General features: G+C 36.6%; 1 protein-coding gene across 1 annotated transcript in view; it reads left to right on the top strand.

The window, feature by feature from the left end:
* Window positions 1-13,543, top strand: part of ADAM9 (ADAM metallopeptidase domain 9) — a 98,659-nt gene that overhangs the window by 41,458 nt on the left and 43,658 nt on the right. The window contains exons 10-12 of the mRNA XM_068970690.1: window positions 1,662-1,743; window positions 2,246-2,379; window positions 10,805-10,976. Of these exons, the coding sequence (XP_068826791.1) occupies window positions 1,662-1,743; window positions 2,246-2,379; window positions 10,805-10,976 (388 nt within the window). The remainder of the gene's footprint in view (window positions 1-1,661; window positions 1,744-2,245; window positions 2,380-10,804; window positions 10,977-13,543) is intronic.

Raw genomic sequence — 13,543 nt, 5'->3', positions numbered from 1 at the left:
TTTCCCTCAAAATTTTTATGTAGTCAAATTCTTATTTCATGGGTACAATAGTGTTTTTAAAGTCTCTTTGCCGTCCTTCTGATATATTTTAAACATTTTTCTTTTTTCTGCATAGCATTTTCATGGTACTATAATAAAACTTAAGCTTATGTGATTAGTTAATACAGATATATTCCAAAAGCTTATAGCAAGACCCTCACTTAAAATATAAAAAAATTTTATTCTTCTTAGAAATTTTCTGGTTGATAGGCTGGCTTTTTGCCAAAAAATATTTTATGTAATAATTTTTCCCTCCTTCAATGTTGAATGGTACCTAAAATAATTTTTTCTGAGGTGAAATTTCCCTTGTTTTTTTTTTTTTGGTCATATGAGTTAATTTAGAGTAAGGCACTGAGAATGCCTACATGGATTTTTATGACCCCATAACCACAAAAGCTTGATCCTGACATTTCAATGAATTTTTAGTAAAACCGTACCCAGAAGTGTCCTCGTACCCCAACAGTGAGTATGCCTTCTTGTTCACAAAAGACCAAAAGGAACGGGCAACAAGCACTCCCTGTGCTTTGCCCAGCCACACCTACCAAGCCGTCTCTCTCTGTTTGGTCTTCGACTGCCATGTTAGAGGTGTTTCTCAGATATCTGATAATCCCTGATCGGTTGTAGTTGAGAATGGGATACTAAAAAGCCTTTCTTGAAGCATTGAGGACATAAAAGTGGCTCACTACGGGGTGATCTGGCTAAAATGTTTCCATGGCAATCCCCTTATGTCAGTAGCAGACTCTTATCCTGGCTGGTCAGGTGTCCCAGAGAATGTTTTATTCATTGATTTAAAAAATGTTTGTTATGTATATAGCCTAGGCCCTTGGTTATGGCAGTGAACAAAAGAGACAATTCTTACTCTCATGGAATTCATACTGTGTTGAAGGAGAGTTATCTTGTAAGATAAATAAGTATATGTATTGGGTCAGCCAAAAACTTTGTTTGGGTTTTACCCTAACAGCTTATAGTGTGCTAAATAACCATAAATGGTAAGGAGGAAAAATAAAGCTGAGAGGGTAGAGGTAGAAATATTGAAGGAGTGAGGTTGAAATTTTAAATAACATGATGAGGAAGCCCTCAGTGAAGAGATGACCTTTGTGTAAAGACCTGAAGGAGATGAGGGAGTGATATGGGTGTATATTGGGGAAGGCACAGGGACCAGGTCCTGAGATCAGGTGTGTTCCTTATGTTCAAGGAGCAACCTGGAGACCATTCTGATTCTTCTGTTCTCTGTGCTTCCTGCTTGCAGCCTCCTGTATGAATATGCCATTGAGTTTGTTATCTGTCTCTTTTCACTAGAATTTTTGAATAAATAAATATAATGCATTTTAGGAAGGTTTTTCATCTAAAAGGTAGAAAACAAGTTGGTTTGATATATCTAATGTATATCTTCATTTGTCTGAAAAATGAACTTGTAATGTTAACTTTCACTCTCTGAAGATAAAAAAGAGATAAGGCTTTAATTGAACTCTGATTTTTAAAGTGCTATTTATCTTTGTCATTTTTCCCCCAGTTTTTATAGGTTTACCAATTAGTTTAAGATTACCCAAAGAAATAGGAGCAACGTGTACCTTTTTCTCCTCAAGTACATTTTATAACTTTTCCCTGTTCTCTTCATTTAGGAAAAGAGGGTTTGGTGGGACTGCGGGAATGGCGTTTGTGGGGACAGTCTGTTCAAGGAGCCATGCGGGTGGGATTAACGTGGTATGTTTTCTTGACATCTTTGCATGTTTGCATTATGAAATGTCCAGCAATCGTTTATTTCCTCTCCTAGTCCTTACAACAATATTTTGAGTGTTACAAGGGCCATAGAAGATCTGTTCTTGCCCTAGAGACTGGATTTAAGTTTTCTAGTACTTATTATGTGATCATTAATGCCTCACTTTTTATGAATTAAGAAACAGAGACTCCGTCCGAGGAAATTAAGTTAGAACCATGAGCTTGTTTTCCCATCAACCACCATGAATAATCTGTTGGTGCTCCTGATCTGTTGCTTAAATGGTCTACCTCCATCATCAATATGTTAAGTCACTCCAGTTTCTTACTAGACTGCAGTGTTCACAATCTTGATGTTGGTTGCTTGCTTTATCATGTCAGCTGCCAACATTGTGGTGGTGAATCTCCTTTTGTGAAAAAGTAATTTTAGAAAAAAAGAATAATCCTTTTTGTTCAGAAACTTAATTAATACCTTCCTGTGTTTGGACAGTTTGGGCAGATCCCAGTGGAGACATTTGCATCCATTGTTGCTCATGAGTTGGGTCATAACCTTGGAATGAGTCATGATGATGGGAGAGGTTGTCACTGTCCTGTAAAGAGCTGCATCATGAATTCGGGAGCATCGTGAGTAACTGAATTCTTTTTATTCTTCTTCCTTTTTCTTTTTTAAAACCATTTATTGAACATTTGTTTAATGCTAAAAATAAACAATGAATGTATCCCTCATCAGTAGTCAAATTTCTGGGAAGAAATTATTTGCCATGTACTATAAAGCATCAGTATAAATTTTCTTTCATCTGAATGGTATAAGAACTCTAATTATTGATTAATTCATCTCATTTAAATTAATTTAATTTATTATAGTTAATATAATGTGTTAATTTCAAGAGAACAGCAGAGTGATTCACTTGTAGATACATGCATATATGTGTGTGTGCTCAGTTCCTCAGCAGTGGCCAACTCTGCGACCCCCTGGATTTAGCCCAGTAGGCTCCTCTGTCCATGAGATTTCCAGGCAAGAATACTGGAGTGAGTTACCATTTCCTTCTCAGGGATCTTCCTGAGTTAGGGATCTAACCCACATTTCCTGTGTTTACCTGCACTGGCAGGCGAATTCTTTTACTACTGAACCACCTATGAAGCTCTATGTACACACACACACATAAACACACACATATTCTTTTTCTGATTCTTTTCCATTATGAATTATTGCAAGGTACTGAATATAGCTCCCTGTGCTATACACTAGGTCTTTGTTGTTTACCTGTGTTATATATAATAGTGTGTATATGTTAATTCCAAATTCCTAATTTATTCCTCCCCCTGCCTTTCCCCTTTGGTAACCATAAATTTGCTTTCTGTCTGTGAATCTGTTTCTGTTTTATAAATAAGTTCATTTGTATCATTTTTTTAGATTTCACACAGATGTGATATATTTGTCTCTCTCTGTCTAACTTACATCACTGAATGTGATAATCTCTAGGTCCATCCATGTTGCAGCAAATGGCATTATTTCATTTTTTCTTATGGGCTCATGGAATTCCATTATATACATATATGCTGCTAAGTCACTTCAGTCGTGTCCAACTCTGCGACCCCATAGATGGCAGCCCACCAGGCTCCCCCATCCTTGGGATTCTCCAGGCAAGAACACTGGAGTGTGCTGCCATTTCCTTCTCCAATGCATGAAAGTGAAAAGTCAAAGTGAAGTCGCTCAGCCATGTCCGACTCTTAGCGATCTCATGGACTACAGCCCACCAGGCTCCTCCGTTCATGGGATTTTCCAGGCAAGAGTACTGGAGTGGGGTGCCGTTGCCTTCTCCAATATACATATACACATATCACATAAATACATGGCACATCTTCTTTATCCATTTATCTGTTGGTGAGTATTTAGATTGCTTCTATGTCTTGGCTGTTGTAAATAGTGTTGCTATGAACATTGGAATGCAAGTATCTTTTCGAATTAAGAGTTTTCTCCAGATATACATCCAGGAGTGGGGTTGATTGCAGGATCATATGGGAGCTCTATTTTTAGGTTTCTAAGGAATCCTCACATTGTTTTTCATAATGGTTGCACAAATTTACATTCCCATCAACAGTATAAGAGAGTTTCTTTTTGTTCACACCCTCTCCAGTGTTTATTATTTGTAGGCTTTTTAATGATTGCCATTCTGACTGGTATGACTCATTGTAGTTTTGATTTGTATCTCTCTAGTATTTTGCAATATAGCATCTTTCCATGTGCCTGTTGGTGATCTGTGTGTCTTCTTTGGGGAAATATCTATTTAAGTCCTCTGCTCATTTTTTGAGTAGGCAGTTTTTTAAAAATGTTAAGCTGTATGGGCTCTTTGCATGTTTTGGAAAGTAATCCTTTGTTGGTTGCATCATTTGCAAATATTTTCTTCCAGTCTGTAGGTTGTCTTTTTGTTTTGTTTATGGATTCCTTTGCTGTGCAGAAACTTTAAAGTTTATTAAGTCCCACTTTTGTTTATTTTTTGTTTTTATTCCATAACCCTAGAAGAGGAAACCAAAAAATATTGCTGTAATTTATGTCAACAAGTGTTCTGTTCTGTTTTCCACTAAGAGCATCTGGTTTAATAGTATCTGGTTTTACATTTAGGCTTTTAATCCATTTTGACTTTATTTTTGGTGTTAGAGAATGTTCTAATTTCATTCTTTTACATATAGCTGTCTAGTTTTTCCAGCACCATTTATTGAAAAGACTATCTTTTATCCATTGTATATTCTTGCCTCCTTTATCATACATTAATTGACCATAACTGTGTGGGCTTATTTTTGTGCCTTTCTATCCTCTTCCACTGATCTATATGTCTGTTTTTTTGTCAGTACCATACTGTTTTGATGACTGTAGCCTTGTAGCATAGTCTGAAGCCAGGGTGTGTGATTCCTCCAGGTCTATCCTTCTTTCTCAAGATTGTTTTGGCTATTTGGGGTCTTTGTGTTTTCATACAAATTAAATTTTTTTTTGTTCCAGTTCTGTGAAAAATCGTTTGATAGGAATTGCGTTGAATCTGTAGATTGCTTTGGGGAGTATGGTCATTTTTAACAATACTGATTCTTCCAATCCAAGAACGTGTTATATCTTTCCATTTGTTTGTGTCATCTTCAATTTCTTTCATCAGTGTCTTATTTTCAGGGTACAGGTCTTTTGCCTTTTTAGGTAGACTTATTCCTAGATATTTTATTGTTTTTGATGAGATGGTAAGTGAGATTGTTCACTTAATTTCACTTTCTGATATTTTGTTGTTAGTGTATAGAAATGCAACAGATTTATGTGCATTGATTTTGTATCTAGCAACTTTACCAAATTCATTGATGAGCTCTTGTAATTTTCTGGTAGTGTCTTTAGGATTTTCTGTTTATAGAATCATGTCATCTGCAAAGAGTTTTACTTCTTTTTCAATTTGAATTCCTTTTACTTCTTTTTCTTCTCTGATTGCTATGGCTAGGATTTCCAAAACTATGTTGAGTGAAAGTGGTGAGAGTGGTCATCCTTGTTTTGTTCCTGAGCTTACAGAAAATGCTTTCAACTTTTCACTATTGGGATGTTAGCTGTGGACTTATCATAATATGGCCTTTATTATGTTGAAATATATTCCCTCTTTGCCCACTCTCTGAAGAGTTTTTGTCATAAATGGATATTGAATTTTATCAAAAGCTTTTCCTGCATCTATGGAGATGATCATATGGTTTTTATTCTTCAATTTGTTAATGTGATGTGTGACCCATTTAAAAAAATTGGATCATCTGTATTTTTGTGGGAGAGCTGGATTTGTCGTGAATACAAATCATGTATTTGTATTCCTCAGGGTATGCTGACAGCTATCACCTCGGTAGGGGATGGGACTGGAGATGGGGGTTCTGGAGCTAGAGCTGGGTATTTATTTGATGGCACTTCCTCGCTGCTCAGTGGCCAATATTGCCTTATTGGAGGTGGGGTTTGGTCCCAAGTTGCCAGAGTACAAGCTCTGAGGGTTGGGTCTTAGCGTGCTCTGTTCCCTTTACATGTGTGGTATCCCCCTCTCAGTACAAGTACCCTCTCCCCAGAGGGGAGTAGTATTTGGGCAAGAGGGGCTGGTGTGGACACTTGGCATGGGTCTGGGCATGAGCTGTGGCAATCCAACCACAGAGATTCACAAACAAAGGCAGTTCTGTTTCTTTCCTAATTTGTATGTCTTTCATTTCCTTTTTTATTGCATTAGATAGGACTGTCAATTTTGCCTGATACTAATCTACCTTCCACAGATGTTCTTTTTTGGTTAACAGTATATATTTTCTATTCCTTTACTTTGAACTTTTCTTTATTCTTATGTTTTAGATATATCCTTCTAAACAACCTACATTTAGGTTTTTTTTTTTATAAACCAGCCTGGAAATATTTGTCTCTTAATTGAATCATTTAATCTGCTTATATTTAATATGATTACTAATATACTGTATTATGCAAATGTAGATGCCATTGATTATGATACCCTTACAGCATACCACTTAGAATGAAAAATGCCAATTAAATTAATACAAATTGTAAGATGAATTCAGAGTGTTTTAAATGTTTAAAGAATATATTTTAGAAAAACACATCAAATTTGCTGTGTTAATGACTGTGGATTTGTTCCCTGCCCAAATTTTCAAGCTTCTCATTTTTGTCTCTGACCAAAGCATGCAGAGATTTTCTTTTTGGGTGGTTATTGTTTGATAATTCTAGTATCTGGAGACTTTATTGAGTTTATCTGTTTTTTTTCTCATAGTGTCTTCATTTTTTTTATAGTTTTCGTAATATCTTGTGTCTTCATGTTATGTTTTGATAATGTATTAGACATTGTATTTGAACAGATTTTTGTAAGAATAATTTGAGAAGTAAGATTATGTTATCCTTAGTGTATTAAATCTCCTTTTTGAGGACAGATATCCCACCTTCTACTTCCTATGCTATTTAGTGAACATTAGTTGACTGTTAGAAGTTAAGCCTTAAAAATTTTTTTTATTTAAAAAATTTTAAAATATATATTTATTTTATGTTGGAATACAGTTGTCTAACATAGGGCTTTATTTTTGATGCTAGAGTTTTCCCAGATAATCAGTTGAAGCCACCTCTGTTTAAAAGGTAGATAATCTAACTTTGTAATGTAATTTTTATATTTAAGATATTTGAGGGACCTGGTAGTATTCTCCTTACACTGTTCTTAGATGCCTGGTCATATGAGTGGTGATCTTCCTGGGAGGTGTCTTTCCTAGAGACAGGTCTTTCTTAACTCTGCCCTTCAGTATTATCAGAAAGCCTCCATAATCAGAGTGCTCTTTTTTTTTTTAATTAAAACAAATTTGTTTTTTTCTGTCCACACTGTGTGACATTTGAGATCTTAGTTTCCTGACCAGGGATCAGACCATGTCCCCTGCACTGGAAATGCAAAGTCTTAACCACTAGACTGACAAGGAAGTCTCCAGATTGCTCTGCAAAAAAAAAAAAAAACCTGAGTGCCATCACTTAGAATCCTTTCTTAGGACTTCCTATTCCTAGGCTATGAGGATTAGGACGGTAGTGGTGGAATTGTGTTCTGGTTTTTTTCCAGATTAGTCATAGAGAGAATATTCTAAATGATAGTTGATTTTTGTGGGTCATATCCTGATAGACCACTTCCATCCCTTCTACCTTCTTTTGCATCAGTTTTATAAAACTCACCTTGATGTGATGGAAGAGATGTAGATATGCTTTAGATTAATATCTTAGTACCCAGAGGTGATAGATGGAGAGTAGGAATGCTTTAATTGATATTCAAGCCAAGAAAAGAGGAAGCTCATCCTTCTTAATACTGTTGGTGATGGCCAAGGATGACTAGGGAAAAGAATATCTTTGTTTTATCATCCAGAGTGTTTATGAAGGCCAACATGGAGATGTTTGTTGTTATCTTGATTTACTAAACTGCATAAGAAGTGGTGAAGATTTTGTGATCCTTCTCAGTACTATAGTCAACTTCCTTGTGTATGAAACAGATTCTTTTGTAGATTGCTTTAGAATCACACAAATAAAACATTGTTTCTATGAGAAAATGTGTCCCAAGGACTGAATAACAAGTTTATTTCAAGAATAATCTGTTTAGAAGTGGTGCACTCTAGATTAAAATTAGGGACTCAAGTGTAGGAAATATACACATGTCTGTGACTATTAGCTAATTAATATATTCTTACATTATTGAAGAATGTAAGAATATACATTGTTGCAGGCACTTGTGTTAACCATATAAAGAACAATAATAGGAAATAAAAATAATAAGAAATAAAAAAATGACTTTAAATTGAAGTCTTGCTTGTTTATCAGATAATTATCTTATGCTCTAGTTTGACATTTCCACTTGACATCTGTTAGACTCAAAATCTTGTTGCTTCTAAAACCTGCTCCGTCCCCATCTTCTCTGTGTCAATTAGTAATAATGCCTTCTTTCTAGTTGTTGCCTCCTGTGAGATTTTCCTGCCTAGTATAGCCAACCTGGTGATCTTATTAAGACATAAATCAGATCATGTGTTTCCTGTTTCATGCTTTTCATTGTGTCACTCCCCTGCCTTATTTCACTCATTGTAAAATGTCAGATTCATGCAATGGCCTCGTCCCACCTTTCTGATTGTACCCTCACTGCCTTAGTCCACACCAACTCTACTGGCTTCCTTATTTGATCCTTGAGCATAGCAGGCAGACTTCTCCCTTAGGGCTTTTGCACTTGCTATTTCTTCTCCCTCTAATGTTCTTCACCCCCAAAGCCAGTTTTCATTCAGTTGTCCCAGTGTTTGAAGCACTTGTCCTGACAGCTCTTTGAAAAACTCTATTCTGATCACTCTGCCCCCAACAAAAGTCACCCCCTTTACCTCCTCACCTTTTCCCCCGGTGGCATATATCTTCTAATGTATTATTGAATTTATTTATCCATTGTGTTTATAGTCTGTCTCACTCAGTAGAATGTCACCTTCACAGGGGTGGGGATTTTATTTTTGGTCTGCTTTGTTTACTGTTTTCTCCCTTGCACAAAGAAGAGTGTCTTGTACATAATAGATGTTCCACAAATATTTGTTGAAGGAACAGATATTGTTCAAAAGGACTCCTCCTCCTCACAATGTTCTTAAGCAGAGTAGCAAGAAAAAGAAGAATATGGAAAACAAGTGTTTTCATTATTGTGGGAAATCTTGTGCTAGGTCTTTACTTACTGTGTGACTGCTTTCCAGTCCTAAGAGCCAAGAGGCAGGACTGAATACTTCCTGGGAGGCTCTGGTCTGGTTAGCAAGGGAAGAGTTTTCCAAGAGGACAAGGTCTCCCAAGAAAGGATCTGTTTCTTTGATTCCCTGATGTACAGAAGACATGGAATCAATAGAATGCCTTCTCAGTCGTTACCATGTAACACGGTTCTCTTCCCCACGGCTGCTTTTGGCACCGTTGCTCAAACCAATGAAAAGGAGATTCTTTTAGGGCACCAAATGCCTCTGATAAACTTTTAATATGACTTGGATTTCTCAAAGGTTCTTGTTATAGATGAGTGTGTTTCCCACTAGTGTTCAAAGTGAAAATAGCCAATGGGACTATCTGAAAATACTGTTATTGAATAAAACAATAACTAAAAGAACTCCAGCAACACATAGAAACATATCAAAATTGTATTTATATAATGGGGCTTCCCTGGTGGCTCAGTGGAAAGAATCTGCCTGCAAACAATGCAGGAGATGCAGGTTCAGTCCCTGGGTCGGGAAGATACCCTGGAGGAGGAAATGACAAGCCACTCCAGTATTCTTGCCTGGAAAGTCCATGGACAGAGGATTCTGGTGGGCTAGAGTCCATGGGCTTGCAAAAGAGTAAGACACAACTTAGTAACTAAACAGCAACAAAATAATATAGTTCAAATAATATAGTTCAAATTGGACCATTTCTAGAAGCCTGTCTAGCCTTCAGAGTATTAACTACAATTCTTAGGAATTACCATCAGAGGCAATTAAACCTCAAACTGTGGCTGACATTCTGCGCCAGCGCCTGCTGCTTCTCTGTGACAGTGTGTGCCTCCTCACTGGGTGCTCACATTGTTGCCACATAGCTCCTGGTGTTACAAGGGGTGCACAGGAATGTCATTCAGTGGAGTGACAAGAGGGTGGGGAAACAGAACTCGCTTTGCATTTTTGAAGGAACTTTTACTGTAGAAGATAAACTTAATTCTAGATAGGACTAGATAATTTTTGAGCAAACTCTGGGAGATAGTGAAGGACAGGGAAGCCTGGAGTGCTGCAGTTCATGGGGTCAAATAGAGCTGGACACGACTTAGTGACTGAACAACATCAACAATTTTTGAGGTCTCTTCTGCTGATGAGATTTATGATTTTGTATTTTCTGTATCTTCTGCCATTTTATTTATTTTTTTTGGTCACAGTACATAGCTTGCAGGATCTTGGTTCCTTCACCAGGGATTGAAACTGAGCACTCGACAGTGAAAGTGTTAAGTGAAAGGGTTAAGTCCTAAACACTGGACTTTCAGGGAATTCCATCTGCCATTTTATTTACTTCTATTTTTGCAAGTAGTCAGTTTCTTTCTTTTTTATAATTTTTATTTATTTGTTTATTTTTGGCTGTGCTGGGCCTTTGTTGTTGTGGGGGCTTTTCTCTGGTTGTAGTGAGCAGAGATGAGTTCTCTAGTTCCAGTGCATACGCTTCTCATTGAGGTGGCTTCTCTTGTTGTGGAGCACGAGCTTTAAGGCCTGCGGGCCTCATTAGTTGTGGCACATGGGCTCGGCAGTTTCGGCCTCCTGGTACTAGAGCACAAGCTCAGTGGTTGTGGTGCACGGGCTTAGTTGCTCCATAGTATGTGGGATCTTCTCAGATCAGGGATCGAACCTGTGTCCGGTGCATCGGCAGGCAGATTCTTTACCACAGAGCCACCAGGGAAGCCCCCCTCTGCCATTTTAAATATTCATTTCCTGTTGGTTGAAGACATGACTTAAGATTTTCAAAGTGTTTAATTGCTATGACTTAAGATCTTTTTCTTTGTGTTTATTACAGAGGTTCCAAAAACTTCAGTTCTTGCAGTGCAGATGACTTTGAGAAGTTAACTTTAAATAAAGGTGGAAACTGCCTTCTCAATATTCCAAAGCGTGATGAAGCCTACAGTGCTCCTTCCTGTGGTAATAGGTTGGTGGATCCCGGGGAAGAATGTGACTGTGGGACGCCAAAGGTCAGTTTAACATGTGATGTTCACTTTGCAAAGTTACCTTGGGATTTGCAAAAAATAAAATAGCTCACTTTGCATGACTCTAGCATAGTTTGGATAAACTCCAGGAGTTGGTGATGGACAGGGAGGCCTGGCGTGCTGTGATTCATAGGGTCGTAAAGAGTCAGACGTGACTGAGCGACTGAACTGAACTGAACTGAGTATAAGAGGTAAAGTAAAATTTAGTGGCAAAATGAAGATTGGTATTTTGCTTGTGGGACTATGTTCCTGGGGGGTTGATTATCCCTTCCTTCCTAGAACATAACCAATGGTGTCATCTGTTCTGGTGTCCAGGAAAGTACCGTGTTTATTTTTCTATTTTTGCTACCTTCTGCCATTTCTGTTATGGTTATTGAGTCATTTATTTATTTTAAAGAACAGCTCAGTTTTTCACTTGGCTCTTTACTTGTAAGTGTTCACTATTCTGTCACTGTCAGAAACATTTATTTAGTTGACCTCATTTCAATAATAAATTAAAGCCGACCCATTCTGCAGAATTCTTGGTTAACAGAGTTCTTGCTACTCAAGTTAGCATTCTCCCTCTGTTAATTAACCTTCAGTTCACCTGCTGCTGTCTGGCTTTCTCATACCTGTTAACCACACCTAGAGCCGTAAGTCTGGACCCATCTTTATTATTAGTGTTCTGCATCTCAACCATTTTCCCGTCAAAATGGCCTACTTAACACCACCTAGACAAGGCTTAGGAGGAAAACAATTTTTAATTACATTTAAAAAATTAAAAAATTTAAATTTAAAGGAGTTGGTTCAGTTGTATGTAAACTTTACTATATTCTCAATTTTTTCCACAAGTGGAATTTCTTTTTCCTTGTCTGATCACACAGTGCCTGGCTTTTGCCAGAAGACTTCACATTCTAGAAAGGCAGTATGTTTTTCTTTGTGTGTTCTGTTTTATTTTGGGGCCATGCTGCATGGCATGCAGGATCTTAGTTCCCTGACCAGGAATCAAACCTGGGCCCTTGGTAGTAAAAGCACAGGGTCCTAACCTCTAGACTGCCAAGGAATTCCCAGGCAGTATATATTTTATGATGAAATTGTGATGGGCCGTCATTGCACTATTCCTGCATGTTAGCAACTTCTCCTTAATGTTTTACATGGTACAATCCTCTCAGTAACCTTTGGAAATTCATTATTTCTTTATACCCTCATTTTCAAGTGAGGAAAATAAAGGCTAACGAGGTTATGTTTAATCTCTAAATTAATGTTACACTGTTAGGATGACTAAGCTCTTCTTTCTAGGCATTCTCCTTAATTATCTTATATGTTTTGATTTCTCCTGTTTACTTCATTATCAAACTAACTGAAATAGTCTGTATTTGCTTCTTGAACTTTTGTACTACAAATTACTCTAGAAAAAAGTACCTCTTCCCCTTCAAATATCATAGTTATTTTTCTTGGTATTGAAATTTCAAATAGTAAGCACAAGCAAAATTCCCTTCATACTTTTATTTCTTCCATATATTTTTTTAACTTCCTTCTGCTGTGGTAATTATTCTTAGAAGTTTAGTGTGTTTCTCTATAGATTTTATTCTGTGTTTATAGTCTTATGTACAGTATGTATATTTGTATCATAGTTGGGTTTGTTTTAGGATTTTATTTTTTTTACATAAATAAAATCTGACTTAGTATGTTATATATAATTTTTTTGTATTAATATATCCTGGAGATTTTTTTCCATGTCATTGTTATTTGGACATAATCCTTTGATCTGTTGACTAATATTTCAGTATAAGGAATATATTATGATTTATTTTACCATACTCTTATTAAAGACAGTCACTCACTGTAGTTAGTTTTTTTTTTTGTAGTGAACAGTACATCCTTGTATATCCCCTGTGTATGTGTGTGTATGTTCATATATATATATACACACACACAGAAGTTTAAGATAATTATATAAAGGTAGAATTATTGAATTGAAAAGCATGTGGTTTTTATTTTATTAGAGACTATCAAGTTTCCTGAAGAAGGGTGTGTCAGTTTGTACTTTTGTCAAAAGAATGTCATGGCATTTAGTGTGCCCTGCCCTCCCCCCCATAATTTTGTAACTGATCAAGGTACACATTTTACTCCTATTTCAAGATTTTCATCATATAGCCCCCTCTATGTTCTATTATTTTTTCCTAGCATTTTTGTAATTTAAATTTTTTATATAAGCTCTATAATTGGGGGAGGGGGGTGTCATGTGGAGAGTGAGCTACAAAACCATTTAAAATGGTACTTTCACCATAAATAAAATTCCTGTACACATAGTCTGTTTCCTGATTCTCTTTTCTTTTATGAAGCCATCTGTCTGTCTTACATAGTATTTTTGAAAAAAAATTAACAACTTTGCTGAAGTATAATTGAATACAATACCCAGGATTCGGACTTAGATAAGAAAAGGCTTTATTCAGAAGAAAGACTGTTGTAACAGGAATACGCTGATCTCAGAAATCTGGAAGCGTCTCAAAATCAAACAAAAAGAGTTTTCTTTTATAGGGTAAAGCTGGGGCAAATGTAGGTAAGCAGAA

The sequence above is a fragment of the Capricornis sumatraensis genome, chromosome 4 (genome assembly GCF_032405125.1).
Source record: "Capricornis sumatraensis isolate serow.1 chromosome 4, serow.2, whole genome shotgun sequence".
NCBI lineage: Eukaryota > Metazoa > Chordata > Mammalia > Artiodactyla > Bovidae > Capricornis > Capricornis sumatraensis.
The sequence above is the reverse complement of the archived record's forward strand: the minus strand, read 5'-3'. Positions and strand labels throughout refer to the sequence as shown.